The following is a 23643-nucleotide window of genomic DNA, read 5'->3' as shown; positions in this document are numbered from 1 at the left end:
AACCAAACCGAGGAAAGGAAATGAGAGTAGGCCATTCAACAGAAAGACAGTGAATGCTACTGTAGGAACAGAATCCTGCATACGTACGCGAAGGGAATAAAAATCCGAAAGATGGAGGAAGCTGGTTACGGTGATCCATCAGGAAATTACAGGTATTAGAGGAATGTGGTTCCATCAGCCAGCAGGTGGAGTTGAGCCGGAGCCTGAGGGCAGGTTGAGATCAGGATGAAGCCGTCTTTGGAAACTGATGTGGGATCAGCTTTTCCATTTTCTACACGGAGAACTGGAGGTCCTGCAGGTCAGATTCAACTCTGAAGATCAACCTGAAATGAAAAGCTAATGCCTGTACAGTGCGCTTTACACAAAATGTATTCTTTCATTTAGTCAAGAGAAGAGAAAGAGTTTGTCATGTATAAACTCTTAGGATATTTTTAAGTTTTAGGGAAATACTCCATTACATGTTCCAATGAGCAGCCATGACATTTTTAGAAACGTCGACAAAACTGAAGTCAAGGCTCAAAACCTTGGTGAGTAACATTAAATTATGACTATATCTGCAAAGACATTACTTGTGTAAAGTTCAGTTCTTACTATCACTGGTTACAGGGTAAAATATCTAGCCTGGCTCCACCCTCCTACGTACGTACTACTTAATTTTCATTTTCCTTCAGTACTACGTCTGGGTTTGCGGTATAGTCTTGGGTTTTCTCTGGCCAAAAATTTGGCGAATCCAATCAGCGAGCAGAGGGAGTGGCTGAGAACGATGATGCTGAGGACGTGCGCTAGAAAGATGCGAGCGAAGCCATTCGGTCCGTTGTGGCAATGCTGCCGAATATCCAGAAGTTAAAGCTGAGCAAGAACAGTCTTTGCTGAGTTGTGTTGGTGGCCGTGATGTTGTGGCCCTCCTCCCCACGGGGTTCGGGAAAAGTTTGATTTTTCCAGCTCGCGCCGTTAGTGGTGAAGGAGTTGGCTAAGGCTAAGGCTAACACTAGCGATACTAATGCTAAATATAAGCCGATAACTGACGTCGGTCTCCCCTCTTGTTGCACATGCGCGTTAGCGATTGGTTATGGCAGATCCAGAGTGGCTCTGGGCAGATCCAATAGTTTTAAACTTCAACAGAGTACCCGCCTTCAAGGAAGTTAACACTTGTCAATGGAGAGTGGCCAGACTCTCTGGACAAATGAAATGGACCAGAGTCTGGTAGGGCCAGGCTATAAAATATCACTATGAGCCATTAAACTGTTATGTCACGGCACTGTTAACTGCTTTAAGTAAAGATTTGCTATGTGTAAGATAAATACCCAGAAAAGCAAAGTTAAGCCTGTACTTTTAAGAGTTAAAAGTATGATAAGGCAGCAATTTTCAGGCTTCCAAAGTTCATCCTGGTTCAGCCTGCGGTCCTTCCTTTGTGCATGCCAAGGAAAGGGAGTGAGCATTCTTCCTGCTGAACACAAATCCAACATGGACAGCAGCATGGGCAATTGAAATGAGTCTGAAGAAAAAAACGGTGCAGGCAATTCTTCTGCTTTTTTCTTCTTTCATCCTCATTCCGTGTGTACAGTAAACACAGGGTTTTGCATTATTTTGATAAGTTTACAGTGAAATTATGTTTTTGGAGTTTGGAGTCTATATAGTTTGAGGTTTAATGATTTGTTTAAGGATCTTGCAAATTAAGGGGAATTTTTGCAAGTCATGAATTCTAAATGCATGAGGTAGATTTGCATGTAGAATGGGTATTTGAGAGAGATGTGTGAGACTTTTCTCAAATAAACTCTAGACAACGTCCGACGAATCAGGTGCAGCACCCAACAGAGATTGTCCGTGAAATATTCCGTTTGGTTCAGGCGAGGGGTGGCGTCTGGGTAGAGCGTGCAGGAGGCAGGACCAAAACGTTCTCATTCCCAATTCGCCAAATACTGATGCTTGGTCAGTGTCTTTCAGGGTCAGATACTGATGCACAAATCACCCTTAAGCGTCTGTATGGAATGCACCGGGCATAGCTCTTGACAGTGGCGCTGTAAGATGATGTACGACAACGGTAGCGAGTAGTATGAAAGACAGAGGAGACCCAGGATTTTGTAAACCCACCCACGATCTTTCCCTAACCCTAACTAAGTGGTTTGACCCTGCACGTTGAAAAATGACCGTCAAAAATGACGCCAGAGACACCTGACCAAGCATTGGTTTTTGACGTGCTGGGAGTGAGAATGGCCCTCATTTATGAAATGTGTGTACGACCTAAAACAGGCGTAGGATGGGCGTACGCTGATTCCTACGCAAAGCAAGGCATTTATCAATTTGAACGTGAGCGTAGGCTGCGATAAAATCTCACGTCTGGTCTGAACTCGTGTACGCAAGTTTTCGAGTCAGCGTGGACTTGCGGTGCAGCATATAATCAGTTTAACAGGAGAAGGAGAAGTCATCAGTTGATCACTTATCAGCAATCAGTGCTTTATCGGATTGATTAAGGGCAGATGGCTCTGTCTTGCATCAGTGGGGGGGACCCTACTATACATGGCAGAAAAAGTCTGCAACATTGTTTTAGCCTGTGGGGTTCTGCACAACATGAAAACAGGGTGCCATAAATGTAGAGATGGAGCCAGATGACCCGATGCCCAGAGAGCAGTGGTCAGCACAGCCCCAACTGGAGACAGGATATTATTCCTCGCTTTTAAAAGGTATAGGCTAGTGTTATGTTTGGCAATGATACTCAATACATGATACTCAATACAGGAAACATGATGATTTGACGACAACATTTTTATTTATTCTTCAGGTTTTCGTTTCTCTTTTGAAAGTGCAGTTAATGGCCACAAGTGAAGAATTTATTTCTGCCATTGATATATTTCGGCTATATCTCTGCTGTCAGGAGACAGGGTTGGGTGGTGGTCCAGCATGGGGGGGGGGGGGCAGAGGACACACACTCTCCCTCACAGCTGTTGCCTGGCTTTGACTCATGAAAAAAACTATCTTTTCTTTTATTGTCCATATTATTCATGTGGATTTGTGTGTGATGTCTTTAAGCTACTGGGACCTTGAATTTCCCATTGGGGATCAATAAAGTATCTATCTATCTATCTATCTATCTATCTATCTAGTTTTGCGGCAGCCGCATGATAGAAATGTCATCAACACGCCGACTTGCTGGCTGTGAATTCTCACACCTTTGGACTTTGTACTAGAGTCATAGCTACCTAAAACTGTAATGGCTTTCACAGTACATTCAGCATAATGTATATTTTTATTTAAATATGTATATTATAACCATGAATAACTTTGATATGTTGCTGTGTATATATCACGTCTCTAAAAGTTGTGTTTTATATTTGGACCACCAACTAATTTTATTCATCCCTTATTTAGAAATTGGGAAGGCATTGTAGAAGACTATATAGTAAGTTTTAAAAAAAAGCATTGATTTCCTTGGATGCTGAAAAGTCTGTCTGCGTTTGCCCTAGTTTAGTGTTAAAACAAAGTATTTGCTTGATCCCTGTGAGTGAGACCTTTTGTTTAGAGCCTAGGTTGGCTCCAACAGAAACTCACATCCTAACTAATCAAAGCACTTTTTATTAGTTGAAGCAGACAGTATTGAGTCTATGCAAATCTACTCAGACAAACTTGTGAGTTGAATGTCTTCTCAGCTGTCTGTTGTTTCCTGTAACTTTGTATGAAACTGAAGAGAAAAGTCATTCTGGTGAGAGAAAACTCCCCCCCAAAAAAATAAATAAAAAAATAAGCAAGTGAGAAATGTCCATCGAGCTGAAAAAATATAAAAAAAATTTTTTTTAAATCACTGTGGTTTGTATTTTATTTGTATTGTATTAAATATTATTAAATATTTACAGTAGGGTTTTCTTGATCTTTTCTTGATCATCAACTATCTAAATGCGTGAGGTAGATTGCAAAAGCATACTGTGCAAAAACTACCAAAACATTCATAAGAAAAGGGTCAAGAGTCATGAATATTTTAGCACAAATATAGAAATTTATTTCAGAAAGGGAAATACATGACCCACATCTTCATGTGAAACACAATGCTGGAACACAGGCCTCTCTTTCACAGTGAGAAAAAAATAGATTTTCTTCAACAAAGAAAAATCTCCCTTCCAGCCACACATACTGTACACTCATCGCAGAATAAAAACACCTTTCTCGACATACGGTAGCCACCGAAATTTCCAAACGTCCTCCTTGTTCGAGACAACCAATCACGTGCAGTCTCTCTTGAGACACATCTGTTGACAGCAGCTCAGTTCCTTAACAAACTCACCTTAATATTACAATCATTCAAACATCTTTCATCAGACATGTGCAATTTTCACAGAGGGAAAGAAAGAATGGGCTGCATGACTTAAAAATGAAAAAAGGCTACTTTTTATAATGTTAAATTACTTTCTCATTTGAAGGTGCAAAAGTTTAGTGTGCATTTTTCATTTTAGAAATGAATCAGCTGTGTTTCGTTTAGTAGAGAAGCATTTTGTTGCCATGCACTCCGCAGTACTTTCCCTTCAATATGAAGGACTTAATCAGCTCCACTTTCCACCTCTTCAGTTTACAGTTTACATCACATTGAGAGACACATTTCAATCAGTGCATATTTAGCCAATACATCAGGCCCTCAAAAGGGGCTCAGCATTTGTTGTGGGCTGTACAATTTGGAGAAGGCACATTAATATGTTACATAAGAGGAATATGTGAAACAAGATAGATTTTTCCCATTTATCCCCCATCCTCCAACCACAGACCATTTAGGTCTCTCGGGCCACATGACCACGTTACTGCAAGAAGCAGTTCAGTTGAGCACATTAAAGTTATGTTTCTCACTGGTTTGTACACTTCCTCTGCTAAAAAAAAAAAGAAAGAAGCAAAGGTTGTTTGCTCAATTTCATTTTGAGAGCCAGTCTAAGCTCAAACCCACAGCTGGATTTGCACTGAATGCCCTGTCAGTGTATGTTATCTTAGTTCAATGTTATTTTCAGCAAACATCCTGATGTGTTCACCAATAAGGCACGGCGTTATCAATCTGACCCCAGCTCTGCCAGCCAGGAAAGAGTCCACTTGACATGCGTGGGCTGCCAAACTGATCAAACTCCATCTCCAGCACCTTCACGACCCCGTTTTTGTGCTCTGAAGGCTTTTTCTGCTCAACAGATGTCGGGGGAATCCGAGTGTTCAGGTGCACTCCGTTCCAGCCGACATGCTTGAGAACGTAGTTCTTGCCGTCGTTATTGTCCCAGAAGGTCTGGCCCTGGGCTTTGAAGCAGATACAGAACTCGACACTATTCTGTGGGGGGATGTAGGCGGGTAGATCCACGACGAACGCAAAGGTGTCGGTATCCTGGCAGCTGTAGACGTTGTTCATGAAGGTGCACTCGATGTCATCGAAGCTTGCCCATGAGTCGAAGGTGGCGCGCAACTGCACCGACTTCTCAAACCCCATGTTCCGGACCTTGATGGTGCCGGTTAGGGAGCGCTCCTGCAGCGAGCAGTTCTCCAAGCAGACCGAGTTCTGAATCAGGCGGTTCCGGAAGTCCAGGTAGTCGGCCGAAGGCTGTTTAAAGTCCAGCGCCAGGTTGCGCACCGAGCTGACCTTTAGGTCTTTCGTGGCCGTTTCCAGGTCTGACATGTCAAACTGCAGCTCCTCGATGATTCCACTGCAAGGCTTGTTTTGATACGGCTCATCGTCGAACTTGGAGAAGACGTGGATGGCGGTGAGTGACATGCCCCTCGTGTCTGCGAACACCACCTTCTTTTTGCCGGCCTTGCTGTTGTTCCAGCCAGTGCAGCCGCCATCGTCCACTGCTCTCTGCTGGTTGCTGAGGCAGGGCCGCAGGGGTTTGTAGAGCTGCTGGTTGTGGCTCCGCCTGGTCGACTGGCTGGCCTGGTTCTTCTTGGTCCTCTGCAGCTCTTCGTAGGAGCTGAGGAAACCTCGGAGAGGAGGCGGAGAGTGGCTGATGTAGAATCTCATTGCCACGTCCATCGGCATGACTGGGCCAGGCATTGCTGACGGACTGAAGGACCTGAGCACACTGAGGGATTGAGGGAGAGGGGGACAGAAGAAGGGAGTTGGTGTAGGAGGGAGGAAGGGAGAGAGAAGGAAATTAGAGGGAGGTGGAAATAGAGGGGGAGAGATTAGAACAGTGGCTTCACTTTTCTAACTTTAAAAAAGTTCTGGCAATGATGTAACTTGCCACTTCTGCAATCAGCAAGATGGCAATACCTTGCAATTTCTGTTTCTGCAAAAACGTGCCCCATTTCAAAAAATAATGCTTCTGCTTTTATATTATGCAGATACATATACATATATACATATCTAAAAAATGCTTCAAATCGAAATCATGCACACACAAAAACTGATACAGACGTTCAATCTTGTCTACGTTGCAGCATGACATGTATCACTTTTGAAAACCAAGAACTCTCTCTGATCCTTACCTTGTAGCACTCATGGAATAAAGGAATAAAACAGTTCCAAGGAGAGAAGAGCTTTTTAACGGTTGTCAGTCCTTTTGACTTCTATCTTTTCTAAAAGTTCATGCTGTCCTCACTCATCCTTTTCTTCCTCCTCTCTCTTGCTCTTGCTGCCTTACAGTGTCGAGGGTTGCTCAGCACTCAGGGATTTCAACTGCCCCATAGAGACAATTTGCATATGCTGTCATATGGTTCTTTAAACAGCCAATGGAAAGTTAGTGGAGTTCCTCGCCAACCAATCAGCACAAAGTAGGCCTGGCTGCTGGCCAGCTGATAGGGGAGTGTCCTTATGGTTGGGATGCCTCAGGCGGTTGCCTCAGCTGCTATTTGAGCAACGTGATGGACCCCTGCTGGTGTTGGAGGTGATCTTCACATTACTCACTGCAGAGTGACTGGGATTCCAACACCATATCACAGCAGGATTATTTCTGTCCCACTGACTTTTAGGAAAAGTGTAGCTCATTAAAAAGATGATTAAACATGTTCTAAAAAGGGTTCCTGAAACTGAGTTCTGATTATATGATGGCATTTTTATACAGAAACATTTTAAAGGCATTCTTTACATCTTGGTGTTAAAACAAAGTATTTGCTTGATCACTGTGAGTGAGACCTTTTGTTTAGAGCCTAGGTTGGCTCCAACAGAAACTCACATCCTAACTAATCAAAGCACCTTTGATTAGTTAAAGCAGACAGTTTTGAGTCTATGCAAATCTACTCAGACAAACTTGTGAGTTGAATGTCTTCTCAGCTGTCTGTTGTTTCCTGTAACTTTGTATGAAACCCTGACCAGAAAAGTCATTCTGGTGAGAGAAAATTAAAAAAATAAATAAATAAATGCCAGTGAGAAATGTCCATTGAGCTGAAAAAATATTTCATCAACTATCTAAATGCATGAGGTAGATTGCAAAAGCATACTGTGCAAAAACTACCAAAACATTCATAACAAAAGGGTTCAAAGAGTCTTTGAATATTTTAGTACAAATATAGAAATGTATTTCTGAAAGGGAAATACATGACCCACATCTTCATGTGAAACACAATGCTGGGGCACTGAGTCTTCCTGCAGGCTTTCTATACCACGCTAGAATGGCTTGAAACAAGGTAACCAAGGCATTTTTTCCACAAAAGATGTTACAGAGTCCATGGTAGAACTTCAGACATTACCACAAAGTCATGAAATACGTGTGGCAGGGCACCTTTAAAAGATACTTTAAAATGGCAGTTTTAACGGCAAACCAATGGGTGACGTCACTAATGCTCCATTAAACACTTTGGTATAAATGAAATTATTATTAATGTCATTGTGATCTCACAGGCTTTTCTTCCCTAGTCTTGATTTTACAGGGATGTCAACGCAGATCAGACCAAAACACATGATATAAGGAAATGCTTTTCATAATTAGTGGTTACTAAAGACTTCAATTCTTAATCTTTTAAAACACATGGATGTTTGGGAGCCTGGGTAGCTCACCTGGTAGAGCAGGCACCCATATGCAGAGGCTCAGTCCTCGTCACAGCGGCTCAGGGGTTCGAGTCCGACCTGCGGCCATTTGCTGCATGTCTTCCCCCTCTCTCCCCCCCTTTTCTGTCTACAGCTGTCCTGTCTATTAAAGGCTAAAATGCCCCAAAAAATATCTTGGGAAAAAAACAACATGGATGTTTTAAGGATGTTCAGTTAAACATATTTATAACCAAAGATTAAAAACTTTCAATTGAAGAAATAAAAGGTTGTGATTCCTTCTCTTGTTCACAGTTGTTTTGACTTTCATACGTGTTGACAGAGATGCTATTTTTAAACTGTATTTGCTTCATTGATTTTCAACGCAGGGTTAAACATTATCCTCAGAACAACATGGAGAGTCGACTTTATTTGGAGAATAGAGGGATCAAGGACAGACCTAAATGGGTGAACTTAACTTTCTACTTAATAATTAATAACTTTGTTTGTGCACCAGAACACAACTCATTCCATCACACTGTGAAATCTCAGTTAAGGATAATCCTTACCAACTTTTTTGATCATTTAGTAACAAAGCTAAGAGTTAAAAGCCGTGTTTGGGCCCCATACAGACAAAAAAACATGAACAAAGTGTTAGAATTGAAGCCCAATTTATAGTTCTGTGTTGAATCTACGCCGTAGGTACGTATGCGTAGATACGTATGCGTAGATACGTATGCGTAGATACGGACCCTATGCCCGAAGTCTGATGTACACCTCCCAAGTTGCATGTAACTACACGTCACGGTGACACAGACCACAACAACTGGGATTGGTCCACTTGGCCATGGCTTGGTAGCGTCTACTCATTTCCGGCTTCGTCCGTGTTTCTCTGTCTCCACCGCCAGAGTCGCTACGTGCCCCCCACTCACACATACACACACACACACACACACACACACACACACCGGCTCTGCTATTCTTTTAAAGATATACGCTAGATTGACGCACACACACCAGCGCACAAGTATAAACCTCACAAGGGCATAGGCCACTTGGTGCCATGTCATTTCTCCGACGCTCCATTGTTCCGACCTCTCAATAACACGAAAAATTCCCTTGGGTCCTACAGCTCACTAGTCCGACGTCCACCAGCGATATTACGAATCCCACTATGGCCACGCCAAGACCCACTCTGCAATAGCATTTATTGGCCAGGCGTCCATGCTTATGCAAGGTAACGTAACCCCATTTGTTCAGGTCCTATCTCCTGACCAATGGGCTGTCCTAACCTTAACCACTCGAGGTCAAATGCCTAACCCCAACCAATCGAGCTGCGTCGTAGGGCGGGTCTTGGCGTGGCCATAGTGGGATTCGTAATATCGCTGGTGGACGTCGGATTAGTGGGCTATAGGACCAAAGGGAATTTTTCGGGTTATTGAGAGGTCGGAACAATGGAGCGTCGGAGAAATGGGCAGTCACCGGCATGGCCGCGGGAACTAGGGGTGCGGAGGGTGCTGCAGCACCCCCTAGCGAAAGGAAAAACTACTACAACCATAATAAAAAAAAAACATTTATTTTTAATACTTTGATTATTAATATAAACCTAATCCCTTTCATTACAAATTAAATGTAATACATTTTAAAATGTGGTAAGTAAGAAATAAACATAATTTGATTAGAATGAATCTGCCGATTTTGCCAAGAGTCGAGGCACACCGTGCGCCTCTGACGCCTCTGGCGCTCATTCATGAGTGGTGAAGATAGTTGTGGAAACTTTCCCAGCTTGTCAACAACAGTACAGAAGTTAGCTAGCCATGGCACAAAAGCGCATTTTGTTTTTCTTTATAGATCAACCACAAGCTGAAAAGCGTAAAAGACCGGAGGCAGAAAACTCAGCAACTGTAACTGAATGAAGTAGCGACCCTGCTAGCAACAGACGACGAGGGAGCATCAACGTCAACTCCGTGCTGCCAGCCTCGGGGTCACACTTTTCCTGGTAGACGTTTTGGAGATGAGGATTTGTTTTTTGTGTTATGACTGCAACACAAGGTAATAACGCTGGTTTACTATTATTATGCTGCCGCCGTGCAGTAAATTGGCATGATTTATCAATTGTTCAGTAACAGTTCAACTGAAAGTTTATACGAATTATTGGAGATAATTGTGTTTTTTTACACTCGTGTAAAGCCTAGCCTACATATTGGAAAACCAGAATGAGGTCACACCTATTTTTAATTATCCTACTGTATTGTTATAAAATTATTAGGTCCAGCTTAACACGCATTAATAACTTCTGATACATTAGGCCCAATATCTTTATGCCTTTAATTTGCTATTGCTGTGCTACAAAAACTTAAGGCTGCATTTCTCTATTTCAGTGTTTGTGTCAGGACTGACTGGCTTGCTTCACTTTGATTTGATATAATATAAATATGATATGATATAATAATAAACTGTATTCAGTGATGTGTTACCCTTGTGTTTTGTGGCTCCGTTTTTGAGCTTGTAGTAGGCATATTCTGTACCATTGTCGTAGCTTTGTGCCTATATCCTGCATTACCCGTGCCTAGTTTGTTCTGTCTTGGATTTTGGACTTTATTCTTGTTTTAGTTTTTTCGCTTGTGGCGCATGTACCTGTGTTCCAGTTTTATTAATGAAACATTAGTAGGCTACTGTTTTGACACCACGAAGTGCCTTTGTTTTAATAAATAGAGATATTTTGTCTTCATCTTGACAGTATGGGTATGGAAGAAATTTACCTTGGTTAAATAGCGATAACGGTCTATTATTTCCCTGTGTTTCGGGATCAGTAGCCCACGGCAGGCTAATTACGGTCTTGGATAGGCTATTTATATGAATTGAATCTCTATACAGTTCAGTAAATTCTGATGGATGCAGTTTGGTGTGTGGTGCTGGACTTGGCTGAAAACATCACTCTGGAAAATTTGTCAGCACCCCCAATTCAAAATATGTTCCACGGCTCTGGTCACCGGCCACTTAGGTGGAGGCTCTGCGTAGAGCCTACGTATAAATCAGCCTAGAGTCTGACTCTGTCGTCCTTTGTGCTCACACTAACAAGTCTAATAAAAATTGTTCACATGAAAGTCCGACATCTAGCTGATCTGTATTCTGTCCCATCTCATTCACCTCTATCTGCAGCCCCATTCAGCTGCAGAAGAAATCCTTGATTGACCGAGTCATTGTGTTTCAAGATTTTCTTGCTTTCTTTAAATCTGAACTCATATTGATTTAAAGGTCTTGGATTTAAATGGCCTTGGATTTGAGTTTTCTTTGAATTAGAGGCAGAGACAGGCTGCTTTTTGTTATATTTAACCCTCCAGGTGAGAGGGCATCTGTTGTTGCTGCTGAAATGTTTTCCCCCTCTGCAACGCCTCCACGTCCCTCTGGATCATCGGCAGGGAGACTTTAGACTCAAAGTACCAAACATGCCACTTTCACATGGTCATAAAGACAACATATTGTTATCCACAGCCTTGTCTAAGGGTTACCAAGACCTATCCCAACATGGCCTCAGAATTGCGTCAGAAACATGTTTCTTTATGTAGCAGCATTTAAACTCAACAGTGATGAACAAATGTTGTTAAAGGCACTAAAGGTAGACAATAAAACATTTCAAAACAGTAAATATGGTTTATAAAGAAACCCTACTTTACAGTTTCCATCAAGGAGATATAGAATTTCATATCAATCTTGAATATTCAAACATTTTTCAAATCTAATCTGACCATTGCCTGTATATCATTTTCAACTTTTACTTCTACATCTAGCAAGAAGTTTATGTATCAACGATATGTTCAAGAAATGTCATGTTTTGCTTTTGGCTGACATTTTGTGGACATGTCCTCTCTGCATTGATCAGTTGTTGACTTTGGTGGTGGGGCCAGTGTGGGGTTTCCAATGTTGGGTATTTACTCTCACTGAGCTCTTACTGTCATGCCATGTTCAAGTGATCATGCCAAAGTTAGAAGTCTGGGATTTAAAGCTAAGGTTAAACAAACTTGGTTCATACTGAGGCAACGGACGTGCAAGTTGGGGTGACCTTAAAGTTTAAATCAAATGAATTATGGAAGGCAGAAAATGACAATACATTGGAGGAGCGGTGTAGATTCCTTTCAGTCTGAAGATGTTGCCTCACAGTCTGTTGCAGTTTTTGTGGTAGTGTCTGTTCATCAGAAACAGTGTTGCTCAACAAATGTGCAAAAAGGGAATTATCTAAAACCAACAAACGGAAGCTGCTGATTGTAATTCCACGTTATATTTTAACACAGGGTTTTCCCGGCCATTGTAAGGTTTAGGTGCAGCACCCGAGCCATTTTAGGCAGCACCTAAGCTGAAGGAATGTAACTAAAAGACTGTTCTCAGATCTAATGACTGTAGTTGGATTTCTTTAGCAACGTTTTAGACACAGATATGGTAATAATAACGGCCCAAAGTGATGTGAAAAAGAGACGCAAAACTACCACAAAGAGACACAAACCGACTACAAAGAGACGCAAAAAAGAAAGAGACAAAATCCCACAAAGAGACAAAATGTATGGGGAAATGTCCTTTTTTATTGAAAAATGTCACATATGCTTGAGGGGGGACCCCTAAACCCCCCGCCAAATACACGCACCTAAGTCTTCCATAAAATGAGGGGAAACACTGCATATATACAATACATATAATACATACATTCCATCCACAGGGCTCTCAATACAACTAGTTTCATTATGAATTTATTGTTTAATTCGTTTTGCTAATAAGTGAAAAGGTGGTTTGACTATAAAATGTCAGAAAAGAACAAAAGTGCCCATCACTACTTCCCAGAGATCAAGGTAACATTTTGTACTTGTTTTGTCCGATCAACAGTGCAAAAAAGATATTTAAAAAAAGAAGCTGGAACCAGATCATATTCAGTATTTTGTCTTGATAAATGTAAATGATGTTGGAGATTCTCGTGGAGTGCTAAACCCAAAATCCAATAGGCATGTTCAAAAAGTGAAGAAAAGGGAGTGCATCTCAAGTTCCTATAAGTTAAAGGACAATTTCGGCGCAAAATGAACCTAGGGGTTAATAACATATGTGTACCGAGTCGACCGTTCTCTGGGATATGTTTTCATGCTAATCAAATGTGTCTCTAGCTTGAAACAAGCTAGCGCAAACCAGGGATTAGCTTATAACGCTAGCTTTCGGGGCAGAGGGTAAATCGCTTGACAGACTGGTCATGACTGTTTCCCAAGATGGCGCCTGCATGTAAACATGCAACACAGCTACTGTCACTTACAAAGTTCTCAATGCTTCGGTTTACATGTAGGGACCCTCATTATGCTACCGTTGAAGTGTGGTGCTATTTTGAGCCTTGTTAGTGGTATAGAAATAGCGATTTACCCTCTGCCCCGAAGGCTAGCGTTTATAGCTAATCACCGGTTTGCGCTAGCTTGTTTCAAGCTAGAGACACATTATACATGTCCCAGAGAACGGTCAACTCGGTACACGTGTTATTAACCCCTAGGTTCATTTTGCGCCGGAACTGTCCTTTAAGCTGGACAAAATACTCATTTCACTTATTTAATTAGGCTCCCATCACAATAAATGAATGCTGACGTGTTTTGACCCAAGCGAAACCCTCTTAAGTCTATGTGCCGAAACGTGTCATTTATTGTGATGTGAGAGAAGTTCAATTATTTTCCTGACTGATGTATCAACCACTTCATTAAAGAAGTCATTGTTTCAACACTAGTCTAAACCATAGACAGTATATAAGAATGAACCAACAGATCCCGTGTCTCTGGACGGAGACCAGTGAAGGATATTAGAAGCACTTTTCCGGTGATGGCTGAGCGTTACTGAGCAGCCTCCAACTGAGAGAGACGACGTAAATGTGACGTGAGCAACCTGTCTGAAAGTTGTTAGTCTTCTGGTAGCTGTGCCAAGAGAAATCTCAATCATTCCCAATTTTGCAGAGACGGAGAGCGTAGGTATATGTAAGGAGATAACATGGAAACAGGCTAATTATTGATCACTAAAATGCTAGTTAACATTAGTAATTAAACTTAAACAGCTAATGGAAGTCAAAACTGCCTGCGAGCTTCTCCTGTACTATACGGTAATTCCTCTACTGCGCGACAGTAAGTCCCGTGGTTATGACACAATCATTAGCCTATTTTTATAAAAACGTCTGCTACGGGGCCATAATGTGAGGTACAAGGTAATGGAGCCTTTCATACATTGTCGTGTTTCTTTAGAAATAAACAATGGACAAATCGAGTCTTTAAACGCTTCAGATGTAAAGTTATTTGCTGTCAAAGTGACGTCAAAATGAATGGCAGCCAATGGGATGCTAACAGGGAGTGAGTGCTTATTAGCATCAAAATGGCGCCATAGGAGGTTCGGGTTGTGAGGAGACGCTTACCCCCTTGGTCTAAACCCCTTTTTTCACAGGGCTCACAGGAGGTCCGAGTCCCAGCATGCACTGGGCAAGGATCTGTCATGTCATCAATCACAGACATTATTTTTTATAATAACTACTCTAAACAAAGAATATGTTGTATAAAACGCAGCCTGGGCGACTGTGAGAAGGGTCTGATCACCGAGCTGCACGCCTCCGAGATTTTGTAACAATGCGGACGCGGTCGCATAGATCACGTTGCAATGACTGGCTACAGGAGAGAAGAAGTCTGTTCTTTGAGCCACTCTGACCGCAATCAGTATGAAATACCAGTGTTAGGCCTGCTGCTCCTAGGTAGCTTCTCTGCCTCTCCTCTCTCCCTCTCTCTGTCTGTCCTAATTGCAGGAGTGAAGGCTGGTATGCGGGAGTCAGGGTTCTAGCTGCCTCTCATCTACCACAATCGACCTCTGCTTCATATACCCGGTCAACCCTCCACTCTGCGTCAGATCATAGTCAAGACAACCACAGTTAGTCTTGCTCCTGACGAACCTTGCTATCTGTTTAGCCATTTCTATGTTTGCCTGTCCTGATCCCTTCTCTTGTGCCTCAGCTGCCATTGGAACCTGGCTCCTGCTACTGCTTCACTCCTGCCATCCACTGGACCAGAACCACCACCACTGGACCCCACCACTAGCCGGCCTACTTTCCTATTGACGGACCCGCTCCTACCCGGAAACCACCGGACCCATTCTCCACCCTGGAAATCTGGACTTGCTTTCCCCCTTGACTTGATACTTGAGTACTTTAAATAAAACCTTTATTTCACACTCCTGGCTCTGCGTTCTGTCTGCATTTGGGTTCTGTTCATCATTCAAACCTAATAACCAGACGGTTTGCAGCGACTATGCACGCCGTCTGCAGCGCCCCGACCATGCTAGACGCAAGAAGCATGAAACGGCTTTAAGGGTGTCACTTGAGAAGGCCCAAGTGACACTAATAAAAAATGTGCATTCAAAGTTGTGGAAGTAAACTGCTTTAATTGCACAAGGAACAAAAGAACATTTCCAAAGGGAAGAGGAATGAATTCCTCCAAGAGTGGGTGGTCAGAGCTTGAGAAAGATTGGCCGTGCCTTCTGCACAATTTGATCTTTGTTAGAGAGAGCTGCTGTAATGTATGCCTATTATCTTGCTGGCCTCTGTCTGTTGGACAGACAACTTTTGTTTTGTACTGTATGGTTCCCATAGGCTAAAATCAAATCTCTCTGTGCCCTCTGTTGGAGCTTTTCACATTTCATTTCATCTCTTTTCACATTCAGTGACCTTTTCCACTGGCACACCTTGACGTTTGTGTACATATTGCTAAACCAGATACAGACTTAACAAACACGGAGTGGGTGTGATAAACCAAATACAGTCAAGATCAGCAAATAAGGTCAACAAAATTATTCCCATTTTTTCATCACTGCAGCATCAAAAACAAAAACTATTTTTGATCATGAAAAAGGTGAGAAGCTTTCACGCAGTGTTGCACAACCTCACAAAGTATTGCTCTCACTGTAAAAGTTTTGAGGTACTTTAATATTTTATGCCATACTGCCAAAACTCCATTTCTCAAACGAGTGTCAATTTGTGAGCTTGCATGTTACCACTCCTTCCTTCTCAAATGCCTTGAAAAGGCTGTTTGTTGGTAATTTCGAATCACCGGGACCAGGACTGTGGGTATGGGAATCAGAAATTCAAAGTGTGTTGGTGTCCAAAGTGCTGCAACAATCACAACAACCACTGGAAACTGTATACATTGTTCGTCTGCTATTTCATTACTAAATTCACTTCTGAGACTTTTTTATGCAAGAAATCAACTATGTAGAGCTCAAATATGGGCCGTTTTACAAAAATTAATGGCTAATTGCAAATTTGGTCCGACTGTGTCGGAGTTCAGAAGCGCCACAGTCTGACGTGACAGCCGGTGGGTGCCTGCCGGGGTCACTGGCAGGTCGGTCGGCCTGTCCACCTTCACAGACCCCACTGTGAGCTGGCTGGAGCTCTCTCAGGAGACTCACGGTCAATAGGCGTTTATTTCCCCGATCGTTTCTTTAAATAACTTAACACACGTATCCGTTATAAGATTAACTGGAACCTGTGGTTTTTCAAAGTTATAAATGCTCCACAAGAGATTGCGGGCGTAACGTAACAAGCTCGCTGACCGGGTGTGTGTAAGTGACTCCAAACTCGTGTTACTGTCATGTTGCGATTTTTGTTGGGTCAGACCTATCTGCTAGTGATGGGGGGCCGAGACTGAGATCTACATGGAAAAGTATGCACCAAACAAGCCACTTTGAAAGCCACAATTTTGAAAGCTGGATTCTTTGTGTAATGGTGTACATTTACAGTATATTGTGGTATTGCTGCTGTTAACTTTATCAAAGCAGCTTTATGTTGCACTTTGAGTGACCTGGGTTTCAGATTTAAAGGCCTGTTATTGAAAAAGAGTCAGATTTCCATGTCTCTTGTTTCGGTTATGAAGCAGGTCGAGGTGCTACATAAATACAGTGAAAGTATCAAAACGCTCAATCCACAGAGTAATGCTCACAGCCAGTATTCAGAGACTGTGCCTTTAAACGAGCCGTCAGGACTTCCTGTACGGTTGTGATGTCACAACTATACTGTATATAAGTAGAAAGTGGCGCTACAAAGCCATTACAGTCTTTCCCCGGCTGCAGACGGTGACTCCGAGAGCGCAGATGCGAAACCACGAGACCAATCAGAGCAGACTGGGCTTTTTCGGGAGGGGGGACTTAAGGCCCACTTACATCAGACAAGTCTGATCGGCGGTCACATGGCCAGACACTGCTGCGTGACGTTGGGTTGCGGTTCTCGAAAGATTTTAATCTGTCTCAACATTTTGCTACAGACCGCTGCAGCTTTTTTCGTCTCCACCCCCACGGCACCCACCGCTACAGCCGGAAGACACTACCGCCATTTAAAATGAATGGGCAGACCTGCGTTTTCGCTGCACCGTCTGACAGCTGTCACAGGCAGCGTGAATGCAGTCTTAAAGGGAGAGGCGCTAAAACAAAGCATTTCAGAAAGAGGGGGGAATACAGGTATGTTCTAGCCTGGATGCCAGCCGAACTTAGTCCTGTCCACAACATTTGAGGTCGGGAAGTTCGTTCTGGACTTGATCTGTTGTGGAGTAACTATGCTCAAAACCAGAGCTGTTCGGACCAATCAAATTGTCAGGGCGGGCTTTATACGATGATGGACAGATGATCAACAGTAACGTAATCAACCACGTCACCAAAGAGCGCTTGGGTTGAATTAGTTTACAACAAAGATGGCTGCCGCTGGAGAATTGAGATGTGTAGATTCCCCGGCATTGCATCTGTTATAGAAGATATCGACAGCGCATTGATTTTAAAAGAGGAACAGAGAGCCGCGATCAAGGCATTTGTCGATCGGAAAGATGTTTTGGCCGTCCTTCCTACGTTATGTCACATACTCCGTTGCTCTGATTGGTTGTAGGTCTATCCAGTTGAGTGCAGAGGAATTTTCTTTCCTGGTTCGGTTGAAACACGCAACATAATCACAACCCAATGGAGCAGTATCAGACTCATATTCTGACTAGAATCTGAGTATGACGACTTCAGGCTAAGTATGTTCAGAAAGACAGAATGAGATAAATAATGTGTTTTTTGAACATTAAAGCATGTAAACATTCAGTTCTAGTAGAAACCTAAAATGCAAGTATGAACCTGAAAATAAGCATAATATGGGACCTTTAAATTCTTGGGCATTATCTAATCTGTGAAAGACAGTTTGTGTGCAAACATGACATGAGTAAACTTTCTCCTTCACAATCTGTTTGGAAATGTCAGCCGTACAACAGAAAGCTGACAGATCTTAAGACTTCAGGAAGGTTGTAACACGTTTGGTAATACACACACAGAGAGACAGAGAGAACTTGAGACCCTGTTGACTCTTGTGTGATTTCGAGGCTGCCAGTTGGCACAGTTACTGTTCACCGAGCAACTACTCGACGGCCTGCAGGCAAATGGGATCAGGAGAGGCTGTCAGACACCGGGATTGGCTGACAGCTGTTGCATGACTTGGTTTTCTCTAAAGATGTTGACAGGTTGAGTAGGTCCAGCATAGCAGAGTGTAATGTCAAGCATTCCTGAATGATAGCCAGAATAAAAATAGTCATGATTCCTTTCATGTGTTATTTCATTTCATCTTCATTTAGCCAGGTCATTACAATGAGAGTAAACAAAGGCCAAGGTCTCACTCAGGCTACATTTACATTGCTACGTTTTGGTTTTTAAAGGTCCCATGGCATGAGAATTTCACTTTATGAGGTTTTTTAACAATAATATGAGTTCCCCTAGCCTACCTATGGTCCCCCAGTGGCTAGAAATGGTGATAGATGTAAACCGAGCCCTGGGTATCCTACTCTGCCTTTGAGAAAATGAAAGCTCAGATGGGCCAATCTGGAATCTTCCCTTTATGATGTCATAAGGAGCAAGGTTACCTCCCCTTTCTCTGCTTTGCCCGCCCAGAGAATTTGGCCCACCCATGAGAACGAGAGAGACATCATGGCTTGCAAACAAGCGAAGCATGGCAATTGGTCAAGGCCACACACACCCCCCCCCTCCACCTTGCCCCCCCTCTCTCCTCCTCATTAGCATTTAAAGCTACAGACACAGAAATGGCACATCCTAAGGAAAGCTCATTGTGGGACTGGCTCTAGTGGCTGTAATTCTGCAACAAGGCTGAATTTAGGGAAAAAGACTTCAGATACAGTATTAGGGGACCACTAAGGTCTATATAAAAGAGACTTCAGATACAGTATTAGGGGACCAGTAAGGCCTATATAAAAGAGACTTCAGATACAGTATTAGGGGACCACTAAGGTCTACATAAAAGAGACTTCAGATACAGTATTAGGGGACCACCGAGGCCTATATAAAAGCATCCAAAAAGCAGCATGTCATAGGACCTTTAAGCGAGAGTTTTGAGCCAAAAGCGATCTCCCTGCACAAAAGTGTTTTTAGCTTCAGTAGAAGAACTAATCTACGTTTAAACTAACATGCCCAAACCAAAATATCTCATCAACATTCATCTATACTGGGCATGTGCGTGTCGGGGTGAACAGGACGCAGCACATATACTCGGTCTGTTGCTGGAAGTTGCCATGGTAACGTTAGTAGCTTAAGCCTGTTTTACAGTTCTGCGGAGGCTCCACGCAGCGCTTTCGCCGTAGCCTACGTAAGTGGCCTGATGTTTATACTGGTGTGTGGGGAGTGGGTGACAGGCGTTTAGCTTCAGAGTGAGTAGCGACTCTAGAGTCGTAGTGAGAGAAACAAAGTGTCTCCCCTGTTCTTTCTGACCACGGTGGGAAATCTGGAGCACGAAAAGTTAACCCTCTCCTTGATTTCATGTTGTTTATGGAGAAGGAGAACCAGAAAATGAGTTGAGGGAAATGCAACACTACCAAGCAACGGCTGAGCGGCGTGCGTCGCTGCGACCTGTAGTTACATTTTTCGAGAGGGGACATCAGGCTATGGCGTAGACGCAGAGGGGTCTGCAGGAGTACGCCGTCGATTCTATGCACAACCATAAAATGGCCTTTATATTTCGGCAACTTGTCTTATTTTCTATCAAGCCGCTGCGCGAGCTTGGCGAGGGGGATTTCGGACACACGTTCAAACAAACTTAAACTTAATTCCAACGAATATAGGATCTACTATCCTTCTAAATACAACTTAAATATCTTATCCCACGGTGTATGCGTGTGTCAGTGTAAATGTAAACGAAAAGCTTCAATTTTATTCACTTCGGTACTCGTGGTTTCATGGTCAAAAAACTATATCGCTCCCGACTGTGGCTAGCGTTTCTCCTGTAATACGGTCCCCTTTCAGGCCACACTTCCTGTCTACCTATAAAGGCTTCCTGGTTGTGTCATAAGGCGGAAGGGATGGAAGGGTTAGGGTTAGGATGGTGTTTGGTTTTCCTCTGTAGCGCCAGTGCACAGAGCAACCCGCTGATCGGAGCGATGCTGGACACCAACCGCGTCATGGAGGTCCGCGACATATTCTCCCGTTATGCCTGGGCTTGAAAATAAAAGTAAGCATCAAGTTTTTTTTAACCTTTACTAACAAAAGTGTTGACCCTCCTGTTGTCCTCGGGTCAAATTTCACCCATTTTCAAAAAGTTTCTGTACCAAATTTTCCAAAGAAATAACATGGATGGCTCCCTACAACACTCTTCGCAAGTTTTATTCAATTTTATAGCATTTGGAGAAAAGAAATGATAAAAGAATGTTGAAAAAAGTGACGAAAATGTTGAAAAAAGCTTCAAAAACGTGAGGATAAAAAAAACACAAAAATGTCAAAAGGTGCATAAAAAGTGAAAAACTTTCAGTGGAAAAGCAACAAATGTGTCGGGTTAAAAACATGCAGCTTCTTCAACCAATAACACTAATGAAGACGCCTAAATATAATGCAGGCATTTATTTTCAGTCCCACCTGTTTGATTTTTTGATTTATTTAGCATGTGTTAAAAAAGAAGATACATTTAGGAGACATTAAATAAAAAACAACTTGCAAAGGTAACCCAGGAAACCCTCAGGGGGGCGTGTTGGGTTCCCTACAATTATTCAACAATACAAATAAAAAAAACATATAGTCTATGAAATGAAAAGGGGACAGAGGAAAAGAACGATCAAATGAGGAGTGAAAGAGAGAAATGGAAAAGTAATCATAAAAACCAAGAATCATGTCAAGCTATTGATACAGTAAAAAATATTCACATATTTTATTTTAATAGGCCAAACAAAAGAATGACACTCACAAAAGAATTCAATAAAAATAGAGCAAAACAATGAAAAAATAAAAAAAGCAAAGTCAGTCTTTTGAGCATTATCTACTTGTTGGACTTTCAGACAGTAGATCCATTATCAAATTAATGTTTTTATTGCTTATCAAATTGCAGCCGTTGTGAAGTCACGCAGGTACATATTCAGACCAAACCTCTCATTGTCTTAATGTTTGTGCAAACCTGCCGATGTGCATGATCCTGCATGCAGCCTACGTGCTCCGAGAAGTCTTTTCTGTGATATTCTAGCTCTATAAATATACATTTGTCTCCTTTTTAGATTCAGTTGACAGTCGACTGAGCAGAGAATCTGGGTTGCATGCTGACCCGATGTAACCCTGGACACACCCCCATGACACACACACACACACACACACACACACACACACACACACACACACACACACACACACGTCTTTCTTGTGGATGTGAGGACATTTGGTGCAGCGATTAGCCAACTGAAGCGCCTGCAGCTGTTGCTTCAACTGAACAGTAGATATGACCCCTCTGTAGTGGACTATAGACAGGCAGTTCTGCAGGACTATGATGCCTGTTGAAGGTCCATGACTGAAACATTGCATTTTTGATAAACTTACTCTTCACGGTGTGCAGAAATCCAACACTTTCTTCCACTGCTGCTCATCAGTACCATCATCTTAAGGCCTCTTTCACGCTGGCTGCGTGGTGTGCACACAAGAAATGTGTCTGACGTCTGAACACGTTAAACCATGGATAATCTGGGATAAATGTTTGCTTTAACAATGACTTAAAAAGGAATTTGATAAATTATTCACTTTGACTTTGGGTCACTGTAATAAAGCTTTTTTTTTTTTTTCGTGGGAAAGAAAACTAATAAGAAGGTGGCAAAACTCTGTGTTTCCTGGTGTGTGTGTTTTTTTATGAACTACAGTATATGCAACCTCTGATATATAGTAATTAGAAGTCGCTATGGATAAAAGCATCAGCTAAATGACATATAATGTAATATAATGTAATGTAAAAGCAAGGAACAGCAGAAATTGGAGAAACAGAAAAACACCATGTCTGAAATAGTTTTTATGATGCTGCGAGTTGAATGTATACACAAGAGAATTCAAAATCAAAGGCTTAACAATCCGCACGTTGTATGAAGTCACCTGTCTCGTTATTCAGAGAATTTCTGGGGGACATCCGACCTAATTTAGTCAGCAGAATCATCGAGGCGTAGTCTGTCTTGCTCTATTAACCAAAAAAACAAGAGAAGCATCGCAAGGACGTCATTCAAGTTTCAGTCCTGAAAAGGTCTAATCAGCCAGAATAAGTGAAAACACCTGTGCAGGTGTTCAGAGTCGTTAGGAGGAATGACATTCACCTGTTTCACACAGCTGCTGTCTGATTGTGTAACTTCTGGATCAAGTCGGCACGATGGGAGCGTGCCTATGTTCTCACATTTCTAAGATTTTTCCCCAAAATTAGGCCCTATGTTCCCACGGTTCCCACATTTCTAAGATTGTTTTCCAAAATTAGGCCCACATTTCCTTTTTCATAAATTTGTTTCAGATTTTATCCCCCTAACCCTAACCCTAAAAAATTTTGTTGGAGGATAGGGCTTAAATTGAAGGGAAATGTAGGAACACAAGACCTAATTTTGAAAATGTCCTAGAAATGTGGGAACATAGGGCCTAATTTTCAGTGAAAAAAAAACTTAGAAATGTGGGACCATAGGGCTGTGGGACCATAGGGCTGACCCCGGCACGATAACTGCCTTTTCAAAAAACAAAAATAACTTGAGGAGAGAATCAGAACCGCGCACGGCACTCGTGTTACTGTCTGACCCGACGGCTCACAGTGACAACTGTGGCGGGCTGAGTTAGGAACTGCAGGCTTGGAGAAAGGGGACTTGAAATAAAAATAGAAAGGAGATCAGAGCTCTGCCAGAGACTCCAATCACAGCCGAAAACTGCACAGAGGACAGACCTACTCTATCTGTAAAGTGTCCTGCGCTAACTTCTGTTATGATTTGACAGTATAAATAAAATTGCATTGAATTAATATTAGAAATGGCATGGCAGATGAACAACTTGTATCATACAGAGTCTCTCAAAAATAGGAGGCAGCCAGATGAAGCTGTGACAGGAACAGAAATGTGAATGGTAATATAGAAGAAGATTGACAGCTCTAGTGTGGAGCAGTTAGACATGTCTTTAGTTGTAGTGTACAAGATTTCGGTGGGGAAGAGTGTTTTTTCTTAAATTGCTTGTTTGCTTTTTTGTGTGTTTCTGAAGTCAATAAAGTCAGAAGTCAAAAAAGTCACCCATGCAGTTTCAGCGTGCTGAGGGTGTGTGACCCTCTTTAACCCTGCACACTGGCACACCCGAGCATTGTGAGGAAATTGAGGTCAGCCCTGCCCACACACACGCACGCACACACACACACACACACACACACACACACACACACACACACACACGCACGCACACACAGT

General features: G+C 42.4%; 1 protein-coding gene across 2 annotated transcripts; it reads right to left on the bottom strand.

Moving 5' to 3' along the window:
- Window positions 1–3966: 3966 nt before the first annotated feature.
- On the bottom strand, window positions 3967–6649 carry ppp1r3ca (protein phosphatase 1, regulatory subunit 3Ca). 2 transcript variants are annotated; one of them, XR_004106568.2, is made up of 3 exons: window positions 6439–6649; window positions 4828–6032; window positions 3967–4759 (listed from the first exon to the last, which is right to left on the bottom strand). XR_004106568.2 is itself a non-coding variant. In XM_031308570.2 (3 exons), the coding sequence occupies exons 2-3, from the start codon at window positions 6450–6452 to the stop codon at window positions 5000–5002; spliced, it is 1047 nt and encodes a 348-aa protein (XP_031164430.2). In that variant the 5' UTR covers window positions 6453–6473; window positions 6509–6608; the 3' UTR covers window positions 3967–4999. The 2 variants fall into 2 exon arrangements, 1 of the variants encoding a protein (XP_031164430.2); XM_031308570.2 differs by having other exon boundaries at window positions 3967–6032; window positions 6439–6473; window positions 6509–6608.
- Window positions 6650–23643: the final 16994 nt, after the last annotated feature.

The sequence above is a fragment of the Sander lucioperca genome, chromosome 15 (assembly GCF_008315115.2).
Source record: "Sander lucioperca isolate FBNREF2018 chromosome 15, SLUC_FBN_1.2, whole genome shotgun sequence".
NCBI lineage: Eukaryota > Metazoa > Chordata > Actinopteri > Perciformes > Percidae > Sander > Sander lucioperca.
Note: the sequence above shows the minus strand (reverse complement) of the source record. Positions and strands in the feature narration are given on the sequence as shown.